Raw genomic sequence first — 19,710 nt, forward strand, 5'->3', positions numbered from 1 at the left:
CGCATTTATGACTGGCAGTTAATTATAATAAAAATTATTAACAATTGTACTTATATTATGATACTAAGTAACAATTTAAGACAATGAATAATTATAAGCTTTATTATTTTAAACGTAGTAAATACGTAACTTATTCATAAAGAAAAATTTTGCTAGAGAGGGGATATTAATCTATACTATAATACATGAAGAAATATTAGTTTATATTATATATAATAATATTATATGTAATAATATTATGTTACTAATAAATAATAATTTCATATTATTATATAAGATTTATACAATTTATTTTAAATTATAATAAATTTCTAATTCTAGGCGTCTGGTATCGAGACATAAACAGCTAGCGACTTTGTTTTTCGTTGTGTGAACCCCGTTTTGTTTCCGTTATTGCAACGAGCCATCTTACTTCAGACGCCGATCATTACTTCTTCTAGTAATTTCAGTCGTGTCGTGTCGTGAGAGCATAAGCTTTTAGTGAACAAAGCAACATTTTTTACGTATATTCAGGTAAGTTTGTAAACATTTTTTTTTCTGTGATATTATACATGCATTAAAAAAGTGATTTGTTTGCAAATACTTTGTTTTTCGGATGGAATAATCACGAATCATAAATGCCTACATATCATATCATATCATGATGTTTTAATAATAATTCATAGATAATAAAAAAAAAAAAATTTAATTATAATGTTTAATCGTGATTCAAATTATTCATTGTGTATTTTTGTATTATATTAATGACGTGGCAAATGCTTTCCAAATGCTACGTCGTATGAATGATTGCTCGCAAGATCTTTTCATAATTAATATAATAGATTTTCAATTTTATACATGATACATATACATGTAATTATTTATCTTAGATATTATCTTGTTCTATGATTAATTTATAGCCCTTCCAATTTAGCGTTATCGCTAATTTCTGCATCATATTGATAATTTTCGAGAGGTTTCCTCGATTACAGAAAAAATAATGTTTTGCTATAAATATAATTATTTTATATAAACGCATTATGTTTTTATAAATACAGTTTTTATTTCCATTTAATCGGTAAATTACGTAGCAGAAAAGGAGGACGATAAGCAATCACACGACCGCCATTTTATGAAACGAGTGTCCAATAAAAAACACGGTTTGTCGCTGGTGCTTGAAATATATTACATTTTTTTAGATTAAGTCCCGCTTATTACATAAAAATATTAATTTCAAAAAACAAATTAAAATTTTTATAAAAAAAAATACATAGCTCATAATCTTCAAAAGAAATTGCGGTAGGTAAAGGAAGAAACTTTCAGCGTATGGTATATAACGGTATACTAACATAAAGTACAATCATACTTCAAATCTTTTAATAAATGTATAAAAATACCTTCTTAATTATAAATAAATAGATGCAATAATTTTATAGTACAGAGATTTTAAAGATTAATGTTTGGATGATAAATGTGTTATATTGAAATAAAGTTCTATATATTGCACATTGTTTTACATATTTGTAATAATTTTTAACATTAGACGAGTTCGATATTTACAATCAAATTTTTCGTCTTATACTATTTTCTCTATTTAAAATAATTAAATGTAAATGCCGAACGCGACTAATGTTCATATTTCCTTAATACTTGCTTAAACACTTTTTGGCTGAGTAAGCATGAAAATAAATATTTTAGTAGATAATAGTAATTTATCATTTCATCAGTGTGCAAATTAAAACACTTTTTGTTTGATTATATATAAGCAAAGAATTGTTTGTTACCTACAAGTGCATGAGATGTGCTTAACATTGTTATAAATTATATTGCTTTAAATATATTTTTATCTTTTGGCTTAAAAACAAACTATAAACTTAATAATTCAATAAGTTATTCTAATTTTCTAAAATTTTTTGTACATTCGATATTATTATATTATATTATTTTAAATATTATATTATTTTAATAGAATTGACTGGATATTATATTAATGCTTTTATTTTTAGAATTATTTTTTGTTTTAATGTGGAATGAACATATGGCTTTGAATTGTACACATATTACAAATTTTTGCATAAAATTTAGCATGTCATGTGATATTATATTTTACATTATATTTATTTTTAACTTATATTAATGTAATATTTACATATAATTTAAATTTTACTTATCAATGTATTGAATTTTTAATTATATATTGATCTAACATTTTAATATTTTAAACTTTTTATTAATCTATCATTTTAATTTATTTCATTAAGAATGTTTTGTATGATTGTTATAGAAGAATGTATGATGAAGTACTATATTCAACTATAAGGAATGTTAGGTTTGGGAAAAATATTGATATTATAATAGCATTTCTACATTGCACTTGTGATCTACTGCAGTCAGTTTAATATCCACAAATAATATTTTACTTGCAAAGCTTTCTTTGATATAGATTGCCAAAATACAGAAATATAAAATAAAATTACAAATATCAATTTTATTGAGTTGCATTGCCATTCTCAGCCAGAATATTGGAAATTAACATAACAGTACTTATGTTGTCATGTGAATAAATGACAGGTTCTTAAAGTAGCCTGTTATGTATGGTGTTTTTATATTTTCCTTTAAGAATGAGCACCCGAGTATTCGTTGGTGGATTAACATACCGGGTGAGAGAGCGCGACCTTGAGAAGTTCTTCCGGAAATATGGTAGAATCAAGGAGGTCGCTATGAAGAATGGATTTGCCTTTGTGGTAAGTCTAATGTGGTTCAATTGTTTTTTTTACAGTATGGTAGGGACAAGGGTCTATGTCGGTGGGCTTCCATACGGCACCAGGGAAAGAGACCTTGAGAGATTTTTCAGAGGCTACGGTCGATTCCGTGATGTCCTCATCAAGAACGGTTACGGTTTTGTTGTAAGTACTTGAATCAAATTTTATACACATACTTAACACTTTACTCTACTCAGTTTGGTCCTATTATTTATCAATTTTTATTTAAAAATTTATAAAAAAATTTTATTTGTAAGTTGAAAAATCATATATATTACATTTAGCGCTTGAAAATGCATCCATCTTCATTTCCACTAACTAGGTTTACGAATTATCGTTGATATAAAGTTGTTGTGTGAGATATATATATATATATATACACATTATGTTTAAGTTAAGTATCGATATTTTACGTTCGTTATTTTATTTTTTATTTTTATAATAACTTCAAACTACTTTATTTAAATAAAATTTTGATATAATAATTTTCAAGTTTTATTATATTTTGCTATTTTATTGCTGACCAAAATGTGTAGAGGGTAAAGTGTTTTACTTAAAAAATAACTTGAACTCGTGAGTTGATCTGACCTACCTTGAGCCCTGAACACATTGGTACTGTGGCTGCTTAATGGAACTGTGTGCTGGTTTTCATCGATTAATCTACAAAATATTTGTAAGTTATGTATTATCAAAAGGAAATCGTGTTACTTATTTAATTGCCACTTATATTTGAGGTAAAATATCAATTATAAAATTGAAAACCAAATTATGAAATCAAATAACTTTTTAAAATTTTCTAAATTGAATTTATTTAAATTACTAATTGAATTTTCTTCTTCTATAGATTGTTATTTCATTTTATTAATATGTATTGACAGAATTCGTGAATTATTATTTATATATTAATGATTGCAAATACATATATACACTGTACTCCATACTACATCAATGAGATGCATTGAATAACATGAATTTTATACAATATTGCATGTAGAAAATGAAATTAATAAATTTTTCTTATATAATGATTTATGATAAATATATTTTGTTTACAGGAATTTGACGACTATAGGGATGCAGATGATGCAGTCTACGAACTCAATGGGAAGGAGCTTCTAGGAGAAAGGTAATAGACATTAAAATATCGTGTATTTCATATATATAAATATATATTAGAAGTATGAAGAATGGTGTAGGTAGCATGATTTTTTGCATGATTAGTTTTTTTTTTTTAATTATGAATTTTTGTCTTTATTTATTCACATTTATATAAATATTAGAATTTGTAATTTTCAATTACACAATCTGTAAAGTAATGTGATTATTGAAAATTACAAGAGTTCACTTTTATATTAAATTTTTTAAAATATTGATAACTTTTTTACTATTTATTTACTATAGTTGTATTTTAAACATACATTAAAAGTGTAACATTAATATATTTTATTATAATTTTAATTTAGTTTACACATGTTATTAATTTTAAATATATTTTAAAAGATTTTGAAATGAAAACATACAGGTTTGTTAATGTTGCACATAATGAGTAGGATTATACATGAGAAGCAATAGCATTGAAAAAAAAATTTTTTTTTATATATATTTTTTTTATTTTACTAATCTTTCATGCATTATTGAGTAAAGTGCTTTCGTTCTAGACATTTCCCAGTTATTTGCATTTGGACTTAAAGGTATTGTAGAGTTCTATTGGTTATAAGAAACCAATAATTAAATATCTCTGTTTATATATAATTTAAAAAATTAATATTATTTTTGGGAATAAGTCAATTATAAATTAGTTTAAAATTGTAAATAATATTTTTAAGGTTTTATTTTTCCTTGTTTATATTAAAATCTATATTTAAAATATTTAATATTTTTAAAGTATATTAGATTTTATTTTGTATTGATATAATAATCTGCTGTTGCTTCTGTATAATTTAAAATGCAACATATTTACGATTTCTTTTCTTTGGTTATTGACTTTAAGTTTAACAACGGCGTCTGTCCTCCAAATTATTGATTGGGTTTGTTCTGGAATAAAAGTGCATCTTACTTAAATAGCCGATATGACTTGCCGCCATTTTGAACTACTTCCATCAATTCCCCGATATATATATATGTATTTAAAAAGATTATTGATAAACTTTATGCCTCAGAATTTTAAGTAATGTATATTGCTTCTTTGAAAAATTATTTAACAAATCAAATGAAAAAAAAACAAGATGTTTGTAATTATTAATGCGTTTTCATAATTCTCTGGTGATCATAATCAATTTCGTTGAGTGATTCCTAGAAATAATGAAAACTGAAGCAAAAGGAGTAAAAATGGAAAAGTACAAACATGAATGATCCCAGTTAATTATGAGAAAGCTTCAAGAAATTTTATACAATATATAATTTACATTGATGAATAAGTTGCGCATTATAAGTGGACAGCAACTAGAAAAATTAGAGAGGGAATGAAGAGACAAATACGATGATGAGGGGACAGCGCCTCAATGGCTGGACTTTGTAGATAAAGAACGAGGCGGATGATATTTGAACGGATTTCGAGAGGAGGCTGAGGAATGGAAAAGAAAATGGAAAGAAGGATGGAAGGAAGGAAGCAGCTTTAGAGTAAGAATTAGTCGAGGACTTAGGCGGGGTTTTGTTGGGTGTGTTTCAGAGTGGCGGTGGAGATAGCACGGGGTGTTTCAGGGAGGCGAGGCGACCGTGGCTACGGACGCTCACGCTCCTGGAGAGACAAGTAAGCATATCCAATGTGTCTTGTTACAGAATTACTGTAGAGAGGGCCCGGGGGACACCTAGGGGTAGTGACCAGTGGCGCTATGGTGACTCCCGTGGTGGTTATGGGGACTCGAGGCGATCTGCGTAAGACACGCTATCCTTTTTTTTATTTTATCAGAGCGATCATTATCCCCTCCTCCCCTGCAGGCAATCAACTTGAGATATGCAAAATCTTAAATAAATTTTTTCGATTTAAATTTTTTTAATATTTTAATGTAAAAAATTTATTCAAACCAATTGTATGTAATAAAAGATGATTTTGCATATCGCCCGTACAGGGAAGAACGTAACCTTGGATATGATAAGCTCTAGAATAGAAAAAAAGTATGAAAGAAAGAGTGAAAGAGAATGAAAGGGAATGAGTACATGTTATAAAGCTTGCCAATTTGCATACGATGAAAGTTCGTCTAGGCACTGACGAATTCTAATTAGTTTGAATTGGTTGTCTTGGATTTGACTGCTCTCCCGAGTACGTCGAATTAATGAAAGTCTTAAAAGATCTCGCTAGTCGAGAAATCTAACATATTTAGTATATATAATGCCTAGTGAATACCCTCCCAGACATTATGTTTATTACTGGTAGTTGAGAGAGGTGGATCGATGTAATTGGCGACTAATAGATGTGTGGTATTGTGTTTGTTACAGCCGAGACGATATGCGGCACGACAGGTACGCTATTGCTGCATTTTGAGTAGATTTGATTCGATTGGAACAGGTGATTGATTGTGTGCCTGAGCAATGAGTGCAGATCTGTAGTTATTTGCTGAAAGTTTAATCAACGATCCGTTATTTCTGTTCACATGACATCCCTTTTTGCAGAGATAGTGTGAACAGAAACACGAGGACTGCATCTAGCTACAAGCAATCATTGCCCAGGTACATACATCCAATGTTACGCTCTAACGATACATCTTATAATTTATTCAACTTCTAAATAATTGCAATATTGAATATTATAAATCAAGTTTTGCGTTTCCATTCTTAGAATTTCGCTATTGTTACGTATAAAGTCAGGTCCAAGACAAACCTGCTTCTATTAAAGTAATACAAAGTGGTTAATTCTTGTGCTTTTCCTTTTTTAGATATGGACCACCAACACGCACCGAATACCGGCTCACCGTGGAAAATCTATCGAGTCGTGTCAGCTGGCAGGTAAGCAATATCTGTACCCTTGCTTCACATTTACTACACATCCGATAGCTTTTTCGTGAGTTTGATTGCTACTCGAGGTTTCCAGAATGATGACGATATGCGAATATTCCATCCAAAATGCGCGCGGGGACCCAATATATTCTCGCTGGCGTTTAATCGTTCCGGATTTCATATATTCCCCGAGTTGAACCAAACTTACACGCGGTGGCATTTTTAGCACTAATGTTTTTATTCGATTTTTCTTTCGCCATTTTTAAGTTCGTTTACGGATATCTGAAACTCAAATCCGAGTTTGCAAAAAAAAAAAAAAGATGTACATTTTGATCAAGTAAGTCTATGGCATAATTTTGAAGTAAAATTTTTTATCCTAATAACTTCCTCAATGCTCAACAATGCGCCAAAGAAACGAGCAGAATGAATGGAAAAGGAAAGAACCAGACGAAAAGTACAGAAACAGAGATATAGAAAATGTTCCTTGAAGTTAAAAAGAACAGGCATGTGATCTTTAAATATTGAAACAAATCTAATAATAAATGCTATGAAAATTGAATCGTGCTATTGGAAAGAAGAGGTGTGTACGATTAGAAGACGTCGAGCAAATAAACAGTGGAGAAGAAGATTCAGAGACATGAGATAGACCAACCGAGAAGGGCAATCTTGGGAAAACGATGGGAAATGCGAACTATGTGGGAAATACCAGGACGCACTCCATCTTTGATCTTATAAACGGTGGTGTATATACGTATACATCTATGTACACAAATCTCTAAATGTCCATGCTAATGAATTAAAAAAGAGACAGAAATAGAGCTCCTTTGTGTGCATGTGGACCAAGTCTTACTTGATCAATATACATTGCATATACATATATATATAAATATATATATCGTCTAATCGTACTTTTCGGATGATTGGTTATCTTTTGATGAAAAAAGTATACATATATATGAATTTCTCTCGCTCAATTCTTCGACGTTCCTTTTTCAATTTATTATTTCATTTACGTTCGGCCAACAGTTGAGAAAAACAATAAAATTGATGTTCTTTCCGAAGAGCCATGTCCTCTTCACCGAGGAGGGGTGACCGGTAGGGCCAATAGACTGATGATGTGCGATGATAAAGATGACGATGCACGCGATGGGCCCGCCTTAAGGTCAAGTGGCACCAGGTTGGTTTCTGAGGTGTCCCGGGTGAGAGAGATAACCGCGTGGCACTGGGTACACCTACCACCTACCACCTTCTACTACTTGCGCAGTGATACGTGGTGAAACCCAGTGACGAGATAGGTTCTTACGTATCTGCGATCTTCTCATCGTGATCGCTGGGAGAGAAAAACGTCGTCTGCCTTCTACGATCATCAATGACTCTGACCTGTATCTTTGCCTGGATGTGTACAACAGCAATCACCACTATTTTACTCTCTCTCAATATCTTTCCATATCATTATCACTATCATTATTACCAAACATTTTTTCTATTATATCCTTTATAAAACATACCAGTATCATCTTCACTCTTTCTGATCCTTCTGTATCACATATACTCTTGACATTTTATTACTCAACTTTATTATTGACCCTTTATATTACCTTTCATAATGACTGCCCTACTATTACTACTACTACTACTATTACTACTACTACTGCTACTACTACTACTACTATTACTACTACTACTACTACTACTACTTACTATTACTGCTACAACTACTATCACATTTATTACTACACCACGACTGTTACTGCTACTGGTACGCCACCAACCTAGCCATCTAGTAAGTCAGGCAGCGGCCACCCATGAGGGCATACACGGGCCGAAACCCGAACCATCCGCGACTACGCCACACAGATCCGTTCGACCCAACCAAGCGCCGTTGTGTCTGGCCTTTCTCTCTGTCCGTAAGCAAGGTGGTGCCTGGGCCCAAGGTAAATGCGTCACCTTAACCGAGTGTACTCTTTAGATATATACATTATATCTATATATATATCTTATATATACATACACTTTTGTAACTTGTTCTCTTATTTATTGATATCATTTTAAGATATATATTATATATCTGTTAACTGTGCACCATAGTTCAGGTGTTTTATATGTATATATATTCTATCTATATTAATATAGATCTCAATTGAAAACATTCAACAAGTTTGGAGCCGTGCACACGCAATATAAAACCACTACCGGAAACAGAGGACCAGTTTTACAATTTATTTATATGATATATCATGTATATCATATATCAAGTGTGCTCGAAATTAGGCATCCGTTAGTTTAATAACAATATACATATAGTTGGTTTATTTTTTCGTACTTTGTGCATATTCGTTGGTTATTATTAATCATATTTTTAAATAATTAGACGTTTACGTTTTTTACGAAACGTTTATATATTTTATCTTTTTCGAATGAGAATAGAATATCAACTTTTCTTTATGCAAGGCAATTTCTTTCTTTTTGTTAGAATCCATTTTCTTCTCTTTTTTGGGTTTGTGTACAAGATATACCAAAAAAAAAAAAAAAAAAATTTCAGTCATCAAGCGTATTTGCAGATTGTCCATTTAAAAACGGAACAGTTGTGATGTATTGACGTGATTCCTAGCACTGTTTTACAATACACGCCGGATACGATTACATACAGGAATTTCGAATACATCAAATATGAATTTTTTCTGAAAAAGTGGCGTGTTATGGATGATAACCAAGAGACATCAAGATGAAAAACAAGAGTTACCTGCATGCACGCATCTATCAAGAGAGAGTCCATAAAGCCGTACCTGGTTCCCACAAATACTACAATCAGAATCAAGAAAATATAGTGGATGCCAAATATAGATTTTTTTTCATCATAATGGATGATGAGTTACGAAGAATAGATCAGAATCACCACGTAAAATCATAGAAAATGTAATAAGAAAAGGATATGACATCAAGAGGAATACAAATTTTCCAGAAGGGAGATCTCCAATGAATGACAGCAAAAAATATTCTACGTTGGTTTTCTAAGGAAAATAGGTGGAAATTCAGCATGGGCTCAATTTTGGATATTTTAAATTTCATTTATCAATTATGATAGCAAACAATATATTCCTTATTCTGTATACATTAATTACATTTACTTTTGTCAGCTTTGAAATACAAATCATAATCTGAAAAATATTCTAAAAGCTACCGAAAATTTTTTTCAGCATTTTCAAGACCAATTCATCTTCCATTAACTATTTGATTTCACAAGCAACTGTCTTTCTCTCTGCCTTATGCAGTTCCATCTTTTCAACGGTCCATATAGTTTTTGATTGAATTATATAATTTAGAATTTCTTTCTGTATTAAATAAATGGTAGAGAAATTGACTTTAAAAGTTTTTTATATATATTCATGATTTTAATGAAGTTTTATTGTGAGCTGCTCTGCAGAAATTTTATTCATTAGTTTATTTTTTTAAATAAAAAAGTATTTTAGAAATATGTTAATTATTTAAAAAATATGTAAAACTATATTTTTCTGCAGGGTGGAGGTCTGACTATATAAATGACTATACTTGTTTTAAAGATTGAATTGCATAAAAAGAAAGGTTGCATCAATCGCAGATACTAAATTCGAGCACATGTTTTCAACATATATTTTCAACACTGAAGATTATGGGCAGACAGGAGACAATAACATGGTTTTTTCAGTAAGGATAGATTCTTATGCTATATGTTTCAGAAGAAGGAAGATTATTATATAATATATATTAGAGGAAGTATAGTGGATAAAAGTGCACAGGATACATTTTAAGTTCTGCGTAATCTTTAGTATAGAAACACAAAACTTAGTTTTATTTATACCTGAATATTAATCGTACTTTGTTATTATTAATTGTAAGATACATTTTCTTTTCATTATAATATACTAATCCGTATTTTTGTGTGATACTCAGGATTTGAAGGATTATATGAGACAGGCTGGTGAAGTGACATATGCAGATGCACATAAACAACGCAGGAACGAAGGGTAAGTTACATTGATTTAAAGAATTTTATTTGTTATATAAATTAACTTGATATAATTATATTAATTATATAACTTAATATTGCAGAGTTGTAGAATTTGCAACATATTCTGATTTGAAGAACGCCATCGATAAATTGGATGACACAGAACTAAATGGACGTAGAATCAGACTTATCGAGGATAAGAGACGGGGACGTCGTTCAAGATCCTCAAGTTCGAGATCAAGATCACGGTCACGATCTCGATCTCGTCGCCGATCCCGCTCCCGCTCAAGGTATTATCGTCGTTCTCGATCCCGATCAAGGTACTGTCGGGGGGGCGGCAATGTCTCCATCATTTTTACTTTAATACTAATCATATTTGTAGCATATTAACTTCTAATTTCAATCACTTCAAAGTTACTTTCCATACTTCATGGTTAAATTTAAAAATTTTCTTTTATGAATATTTATCATACATCCAATTCGTCGTGCATGAAATAAGACATCATAATAACTTAGAACAATTATAATTGATATGATAATTATTTAATTAGATATATTTTGTAAGTAATAGTTCAAATATATTACAATTTTTTTATTGTATCAGGAGTCGCCGTAGTTCTCGCAGCCGTAGCCGTCGCAGTAGCCGTTCCAAATCAAGAGCACATACTAAATCAAAATCGAAATCCAAATCCAAATCACCTGAACGTAGCCGAACTCGATCTAAATCCAAGTGGGTATCAATCTTTTATTAATATTACATCAATTTTAATTATATAAATAATTTTGTAGGATATTTATTTGCTATTTTTCATGCACATTTATTTGTTATCAAATATTAATGCAATTTTTCTATATTTATAAATATTTCATTTTTATTTTTGACACTGTTTGAATTAATTTTTTTATAAAATTGTCATTTTATTCATATTTTAACACGAGACCATGGAATCATTTAAAAAAGAAGTTTTTATATTTTTAATTGTATTTTCTTGTATTTTCTTCATTTGAACTATAATTTTACAGATCAAGAGACCGCTCAAAGTCGAAATCTAAGTCAAAGTCCAAATCCAGATCTCGTTCTAGGTCCAAGGCTGAGAGGTCAAAGTCCAGGTCACAGTCCAAATCTAAAGCTAAGTCTCCTTCAAAGTGAGTTTAATCGATATAGTTAGCGCAAGAAAAACAATCCACAGTCATCTCTTTAATATAGCTCTTCTTCCAGAGATAGATCTAGCCGCGAAAGATCGCGAGGTGACATATCGAGATCTCGATCAGGCAGTAAACATAGCAAAAGCCGTAGCCGTTCTCGTTCACCAATGAATGGCGATAAATCTCCAGAAAGTAATAAACAGAAAGTTGTTGATTAAAGAAAATGTGGAACAAGAAAAGAAGAGACTTTTATCGTAAGAAAAAAAGAATTAAAGAGGAATTTTCCTCTTTTCGTTTCTTTTTTTCTACGACTAAATATATTTAAGAAGCCAATTTTTCATGCCTTTCTTTTTAAGAAACGTCGATTTTTTTGACATTACTACTTGTAATTAACATGTACATCGTATGGATAAGTGAAATTCTTTAAATCTTGTAAAATGAGGGACAGCGAAACAAAAGAAGTGAATGTAATTAACAATCGGCTTAAGTATAATTAAATAATTGTACATGATTTACTTAATGGAACCAATCTGTGTACATTAGTTATACGTAATTTTGATTGTACACTTGTCATCTGAAAAAACACCATTCGCATTTAGAGAAATAGGATGTCTTCATACGTACCTTAAATGAATTCTATACATTTTTTGATGTATCATCTTATATCAAGGAATTCTCTATAATGGCTTTTTGTATATATTCCTAACAGTCACATTACAATAAGGAAATTATGTGATGTGTATTAAATTTAGTGGTAAGCGGTATCTTATCAATAAAATTTCGCGCTAAGCCTATATTTTTATTTTCTTTTTTATTAATTAATTATTTCAATTATTAATATTTTTTATTTATTTAAATATTTTATTAGAAGCAAATGTTTTTTTACAATTCAGATAATTAACTTTAAATATTAGATATATCATCGATTTTCAAGTTTCAATCCTTTTATAAAAATATCAAACGAGATGCAAAAATGAAATGCCTAATCGTGTAAAAAAAATTACACGTATGCCTATTATGATTTGAGTGCATAAGATTATATTTAATTCAATTCAAAATTGGTAAAGTCGATAAGTTTTAAAAATTTCTTAGATACATTCTTTTATAAATATTCTTATATGTTATATATATATATCGGACTGTATCCATAGTTCTTTTATGACTAATATGAATAGAATTGAATTATTCATAAATTAAAAATGTAAATATATATAAAAATATATTTGACAAAAACGAATATGTATGTTTGATATATAAAAATTACATCGAATAAATTTTGATTTGATTTACAATCAAAAGATCAAACGAGAAAGATAAGCTACCTTTTTGCAGAGCAAGTATAAGAAAAGAAAGCAAACGAATGGAAAAATTTAAATAACTAGAGAATTTCCATTGTCTTTAGAATTCTTATGAAACTTGAAGAAAAAAATGATGTAACAAGAATTGACTATCAGCGCCATCTCTCGAGTATCAAAGATATTTTTTCAAGAAAGCAAGAATCGAAAATTAGCAATATCTCGAATATTTTTAAAAAGATAAATTTAGCATTCAAGAGATGGCGCTGATAATCAATTCTTATTCTGTTTTTTTTCTTACTTTCCTTCTTTTTATTTATATTTATTTCATTTGTGGCATTCTAGAGATGGCGCTAATTCCCTAATTTTTATTACATTTTTATCCTTTTCTCATTATTTGTTTTTCTTGTTTGTATTTGTTCTTGGCATGTGATTAGAGACGAGATACGGAATGTCAATGAACATATTTTCATCATTTCTTTTACAAAACTGCAATATGTCTTAATTTTATTCTAAGTCAAATCGATAACGTTAAAGATGAAACTAAAATGGTAAGAATATTCTAGTATTCTCGAAACATGGAACAAGAAATGCATTAAATGTTATATCTATTCTGTATCTCGTCTGATATAATAGAAATCATAAACGTCAAGTGGTTAGTAAATAAGTAAATCATATTCCTGCGAGCATGTATTTGTAATTGTGGATTTTAAGATATATATTTATAAGAAAGAAGTTTTGTTCACACTTTTTAATGTTTTACATTTCAATTAATTTCTGCGCATTATTCATTGAATATACAAATAGTGTACATACATATAAATATTATCAAAGCAAACTCAATGTCGCTATATGTCTCATCGTCTTTTGTTTTAAATGTTGTCAATCTGTCAATGAAGTCAAAACACTTTTTTTTTTTTAAATATATGACTTCCTTGCCAGTCTGGCAATCGAATAGATGGTCTTTAATATTTTGAAATAAGGATAATAGAGCCTGCGTTGTTCGAATGTCTGAACGCCGAGATTCCACGTGTCAAAAACATGAATTGCCGAAATCATTGCAAGGTACAGAGGATGCCGAGTTCGTTTGGAGTATGATAACTGAAAGATTTCCAAATGCTGCACCGCTTTTATGTGAAATGGAAGCAGTTATCGATCGAGCAGAAGATCTTCTCCAACAACTGAGGGCACCTTGTCGTGAAATTGGTAGATTTCAACCATTTTTAATAAACTCTTTTAATTAATCACTACATTTTGAAATATATAAGATAAATTTCATTTTTTTAAAGTAGAATTTAAGAAAAATTTCTCACGATTCTCTAGAGACATCAACCTCTTTCTGCACGCAAGATTCGGAAGAATCAACTGCAATGATTTCCGCTAAGGAATCAGCTACCGAAAACGATGTAGGTATTGGAAATTATAATTCAATTAAAATAATCAAATTATATTTGCACCATAGATTATAGAAAGTGATACCATAAACAAGAACGTGGCAGAAACACAAGTTTCTGAAAGCAGTATGTATGGAACGGAAATCAATTTGAATAACCAGAGTCAAGATTCAGTTATTAAAGAACAGGATACCGAAAGTCAATCGTTTGATTTGATTACGCTAAATCATAATTCTAATATACGGAAACATTCTAGTGACGAATCTTCTTCACTTACTATTGAAACAAGTTTGCATAATTCTATTCAATGATAAGATTGAAATGCTATATAATGAATAATCGAATACCGATCGTTATTTTTATTTAGATAACTATCAAATGGCAAAAGAGGCGCATAGCTTAGAAGAATGGGGTAAAATAGTAGATAATGCTCTACGAGAAAATACCGGTATTAATAATGATTATAAAATCTAATTAATTTTACGATTTTAAGTAATAATTCTTATTTACAGACGAGGTACAATCTGTTAAAAAAACAATTAATATGTTCGAAAAACGTGTCAATTGTGAAGAAACAAAAACAGAAAGTTACATAAATAGTAATTTTATTTAAAATTTCAAGTTAATTTAATAAACAAATTTATATTAGATGCAAATATTTTATAGAGCACGAGGACTCTTGCATTATCCTGCATCGTCAAGAAACAGATGCTGGTGATTCTGTTTTACAAATTACTCCCGAACGAAACATGAAACCTCCAAAATTGATCGAAATTAATGATGGAATAAACGTTTCAATCAAAGTAAAAAAAAAAAAAAATTATCCTTCTCTTATATATTTATACGTCTAATTTATTCTACAATTTTTACAATTTATTTCACTTTTAATTAAAGGGTAGTGGTGACGAAAATTCACCGATAGTTGACCTACGGACACCGTTGAACATCTTAGAAACTTATGCGAAACGTTGCAAAACCTCGGTCGAATACGAATATAATGAAAGTCCGCATCGTCTCAAATCAAGCGTTTATGTGATACGTGGAAATCTTGGTGGATTTGCTGGTAATGTCTTGTGTAAATACGTATATAAATTCATTCGATATCTTAAATTTTACAAATTCTTTCATACGATTTCGTTTATATTTCTCATTACAAACGTCATTTTATTTTTTTTTTTTAATTAAAAAGACTCTTTAAAAATTTTAGCCAGAGAAAACTCTACCCAACGCGATACAGAAACGAGTATTAAAAATTACATAAAAATGAATTCGTTCAAAAATTTGTTTCTTTCCAAATTCTCAAAATATAGATAATCGATTAATACCTTGCGTATAAAATTAACAGCAACGTGTAGAGGTTTCTCCGAAGAATCAACCAAAAACGATCTGGCCGCGACAATTCTGCAAATGATTGCAAACAAGCAAATGAAGGACGAGAAACTTGGCACTCTCGCCGATCTTACGCGTGAAGAGTATGTAGCACATTAAAAATTTTATTCACAACCATTGATAATTGTGTGATAATTGCAATGACAATTGTAATCAATTGAACATATTCAATTTGGCAGATTGTTAGAAATAATTAATCTAGGGATGGACGGTCTGAGAGAAACTGCTCAAAGAAAGTTGTACCAACTTTGCCTTGAAAAAGATGTATCGGTTCCAAAGTATACTGTAGAAAAGGAGAAAACGTATCAGGGTTTAACTTATGTCGCCACTTGTTCCGCGCTAGGCTACACTAGCGAAGGTTTTATTTCTCAGATACATAAATAATTTTTCTTTCTTATTCATTTGCTCTCTGTTTTATTCCCTTCTTGTTCTCTCTGTTTTATTTACCCGTCCTTTTCCAAAATAAATTTAGGTCGTGGCTTGAGAGAATGTGTGGCCAAGAAAGCAGCAGCTGACGAGTTGTACCATCAATACTATGAAGATGAGAAAGCAAGACTGAAGGTAAGCTTCTTTTTTTTTTTCAAAATTATCTCATGATATTACGGTATCTTAGTAACGATCCAAGGCAATTGGCCGGTCTTCTTGAAAGACCAATAGTCGTAAAGTAATTTTCCGATGATTAAAAATATCAGAAATGCAAGAATGATATTTAAGATGTCCAAGGGATGGATTATAGAATCTTCGTCGGAAGAAACGCAGATTTCGGTGCGTTTCAAGTCTCTTATCTTTGAAAAATATATTTCGATAGATATTTTGTTTTAGAGAAATTAATTAATGAAAAAAATTATTGATCCAATGTACTTAAAAAACTTACGATTCTATCGGAATTATCGTCCCCATTGTTAGGCGAACATCTGACATCGTTGATATCTTTTATTAGATTCGTGTATCTAATTAGAAGATCCTATAAATTATTTAAACTTCAATTCATCTTCAGTCATCAACGTTTGATATTTTGTGATCTCTTCAATAAATAGAAAAAAAAAAAAAAGGAATATCCATTGTCTTTCATTGTCTTTATTTATTTACTTTACCTGGAAACCTGGTGTGAAAAGGCAGTCGCACGTCCATGGATTTTTCCCAAGATACAAACTTACTGCGTTCCCATTGTGTTGTAACACATTTTCCAGAGCATATGTCGGCAGCTGAAAGAGAAGGAGAGGAGAAGTTTATCGGTTCAATCCCTTAATTCTTAATTAACGATTCTAATTCCATCGAAATTAAATGCAAATCCCTTTGTTGTTTTTTTGTTTCAGTAACATGTTTTCCAATCATCGAAAATCAAATACAAACATCCGTTAGTTTGTTTCCACGAAGACTGAACAATCGAAAATGATCCATCCAACTAGATCCCTCCAATTGAACGATCGATTCGATTTTATTACCATCCAAATACAGGTCTATCACTCCCTTGTACACAGGATTCGTTGTAAGTGGCCCCAAATCCTTTATCTGCGATTCAAAGTCCTATGTTTTTCTCTCTCTTTCTCTCTTTTGTTATCGACGAAGAAAACTTGGAAATGTCAATTATCAGTATCGCAACCTTGTTTCCAGATAAATGAAGAGTGGTAGTGTTTGCGGGCAAAAAGCTTGGCATCTCGGTTAATCCACGATGGCTACAATTTACCGAAGCAAAAGCCATTAATTGCTTGTAAATGTGCTTTCCTCCGTTACCAACCACGTATACCAATTCACATTCACATACAGTCTTTGTACACTCCTCTTTCAAAGTCTGAAATAGTAAATTTATCAAGTTTCGAAAGATCTACAGATCTATAGATTAATGATCGTTGTTACGAATAAACTATAATATACGAAATCACATGATTACACTGATTATTTCTACAACTGGAATCAATGCCCTGCCATCGTAGGGAACCGTGCAACGCAGATATTCTTTATCGGCGATTTTATGCCCCAGAGAACCCTTTTCTCTGCTCAATATCCACTTCGCATCCTCCGTGCATTTCAAAGGATTACCTTTATGAATGATGAATTTTTATTACATTTTTTTTTTCATTATTAAAATTAGATTATATAAAAATGTTAACGAATATTTAATTTTTTACCAGAGAGATAAATGTGATGTAAAGAAGGGATGTTAAAAGTTTCAACGTCGACCTCTGGAAAACTGTTATTTCGAATATCGAGGATCTTCAAGCTCGAAAGATTGGCAAATGCATTTTCTGGAAGTTCCTTTAATCTAGTCCCAGTTATTTCTATTTTCTAAAGAAGGAAAGAAGAAGAAATCTCGCGTCGATGAAAGCAAAATCGATTTAACGTCGGAGAAAGAAAGAAACGAGCAAACCTCAATCGATCGAGATTCGTTTGGAAATGATGAAATTAATGTGGTTAAATTTCCTTTTTTCATTTCAAGCTTTTTTAAGGAGGGAAATCCCTGCAGAACATCCTGAGGATCGAAAATCGGCAGCGGCCAATAGCAAAACACCAACGTTCGTACGTTTTGACCTCTAAACAATTAAATATCCTTTTCCTCTCTTATTTAAATACTTGTTAGTAAGATGATAGTGATAATCACCCGTTCCTCCATTTATCCTCGAGACCGTGAAAACAAACCAAACGATGATCATGTTGCTTGCACAACGTGCTCGTGTTTGACTTTGTTTGATACAAATCACAATTTTCTTCGTACGTGTGAACCAATGAAAATTGCAAATTTATCCAGAAAAATATCCTGTTTTAATCATCCCAAAATTAATCATTCTCGATACTTTTATTATTATCCTTCTATCACTTTCTTTTTCTTTTTTAATAATAATAATAATAATGAAAAAAGCATGATTAAAGAAACTTTGTGCTAGTTTAAAATCTATTTATCCATCCCGTTATATTTTTTTTGATCATGCAAGTTTTGGATGTTGTGTTAAAAAATAATGACACAATATTATCTAATCTTTGACAGTTTAATTCTCTTATAAACAAGGAAGTGCGCAAAACTTTATATGCGCCATAGTTTATGCAAATAATAATAATGATGACTCGTTACTTATCTAATCGTTATTGTCTTAATTTTTCTTCGAATTTTTTCTTTCTCTTTGAGTGAAGAAGAAATTTATTTACTATTTTTTTTTTTCTATTGATCGTGTGGTATTCTTATTTATTTTGTTCGAATTTTTAATTTTTATGCGAATACCGATGACTCTACTTTATTAAGTATTTTATTGATGATTTTAATAATTTTAATCAAACTATTGAAAATTTAAATTTTTATTAAATTTAAAAAATTGAAAGATTCATAAAAAAAAAAAAAAAAGAAGAAATCGCACGAAAGATTCAATGAAAACGAAAAGCTGTAAAAAAAATTTTACTTACAAAAAAATGTGGCATGATATTTCTCCCATTTTGGATTTAAATTGGAAGATAATTTTGCACGTTTGAAAATAGTAATAAATCTGATCTGATTTCAATTTCACGAATTTTCCATCGATACTAAATATTTTTTAATCGTTCGAGTACACGAGAAATAAAAAGATCATATTCGAATAATACGTAAACATCGACTGAGGGCTAGTAATAATGCTAATACGAAAGTCTGAAGCTGATCCTCTTCTGTCAGATGAATAACTAAGATGCGAGGGTTTAACTAGAAGAGAACATATTGCAAAATATGAGCGCAGACGCAGACATTCGATTTACACAGTGCGCTAATGCATATTGCGATAATTAGATATTTTAAGATGAGAAAACGAAGACTTGTAATCATTTACCGAAATATTATGATCGTTTATATATATATATATATA

The 19,710-nt window shown here is 30.3% G+C and overlaps 3 protein-coding genes across 52 annotated transcripts; 2 read left to right on the plus strand and 1 right to left on the minus strand.

Annotated features, from left to right (window-relative positions):
- The first annotated feature begins 363 nt into the window (after nucleotides 1-363).
- On the plus strand, nucleotides 364-12,602 carry LOC107995111 (serine-arginine protein 55). 50 transcript variants are annotated; one of them, XM_017052378.3, is made up of 12 exons: nucleotides 364-513; nucleotides 2,600-2,723; nucleotides 3,797-3,867; nucleotides 5,410-5,490; nucleotides 6,177-6,200; nucleotides 6,351-6,407; nucleotides 6,614-6,683; nucleotides 10,605-10,678; nucleotides 10,764-10,982; nucleotides 11,267-11,392; nucleotides 11,686-11,808; nucleotides 11,870-12,602. In XM_017052378.3, the coding sequence occupies exons 2-12, from the start codon at nucleotides 2,601-2,603 to the stop codon at nucleotides 12,024-12,026; spliced, it is 1,125 nt and encodes a 374-aa protein (XP_016907867.1). In that variant the 5' UTR covers nucleotides 364-513; nucleotide 2,600; the 3' UTR covers nucleotides 12,027-12,602. The 50 variants fall into 50 exon arrangements, with proteins under 50 accessions (XP_016907867.1, XP_016907864.1, XP_061937985.1 ...); XM_017052375.3 differs by lacking the exon at nucleotides 5,410-5,490 and adding an exon at nucleotides 5,520-5,615 and having other exon boundaries at nucleotides 365-513; XM_062082001.1 differs by lacking the exon at nucleotides 5,410-5,490 and adding an exon at nucleotides 5,520-5,615 and having other exon boundaries at nucleotides 365-513; nucleotides 10,764-10,952.
- A 1,237-nt stretch (nucleotides 12,603-13,839) lies between these two features.
- LOC107995110 (protein singed wings 2) lies at nucleotides 13,840-19,538 on the minus strand. The gene is made up of 10 exons (XM_017052372.3): nucleotides 19,280-19,538; nucleotides 18,486-18,641; nucleotides 18,255-18,417; nucleotides 18,016-18,172; nucleotides 17,778-17,926; nucleotides 17,490-17,678; nucleotides 17,240-17,398; nucleotides 16,981-17,091; nucleotides 16,761-16,850; nucleotides 13,840-16,671 (listed from the first exon to the last, which is right to left on the minus strand). The coding sequence occupies exons 1-10, from the start codon at nucleotides 19,306-19,308 to the stop codon at nucleotides 16,486-16,488; spliced, it is 1,389 nt and encodes a 462-aa protein (XP_016907861.1). The 5' UTR covers nucleotides 19,309-19,538; the 3' UTR covers nucleotides 13,840-16,485.
- LOC107995109 (uncharacterized) lies at nucleotides 14,111-18,641 on the plus strand. The gene is made up of 10 exons (XM_062082051.1): nucleotides 14,111-14,309; nucleotides 14,427-14,509; nucleotides 14,566-14,785; nucleotides 14,865-14,945; nucleotides 15,010-15,096; nucleotides 15,164-15,300; nucleotides 15,392-15,560; nucleotides 15,843-15,969; nucleotides 16,066-16,244; nucleotides 16,359-18,641. The coding sequence occupies exons 1-10, from the start codon at nucleotides 14,111-14,113 to the stop codon at nucleotides 16,481-16,483; spliced, it is 1,407 nt and encodes a 468-aa protein (XP_061938035.1). The 3' UTR covers nucleotides 16,484-18,641.
- Nucleotides 19,539-19,710: the final 172 nt, after the last annotated feature.

The sequence above is a fragment of the Apis cerana genome, linkage group LG11 (assembly GCF_029169275.1).
Source record: "Apis cerana isolate GH-2021 linkage group LG11, AcerK_1.0, whole genome shotgun sequence".
NCBI lineage: Eukaryota > Metazoa > Arthropoda > Insecta > Hymenoptera > Apidae > Apis > Apis cerana.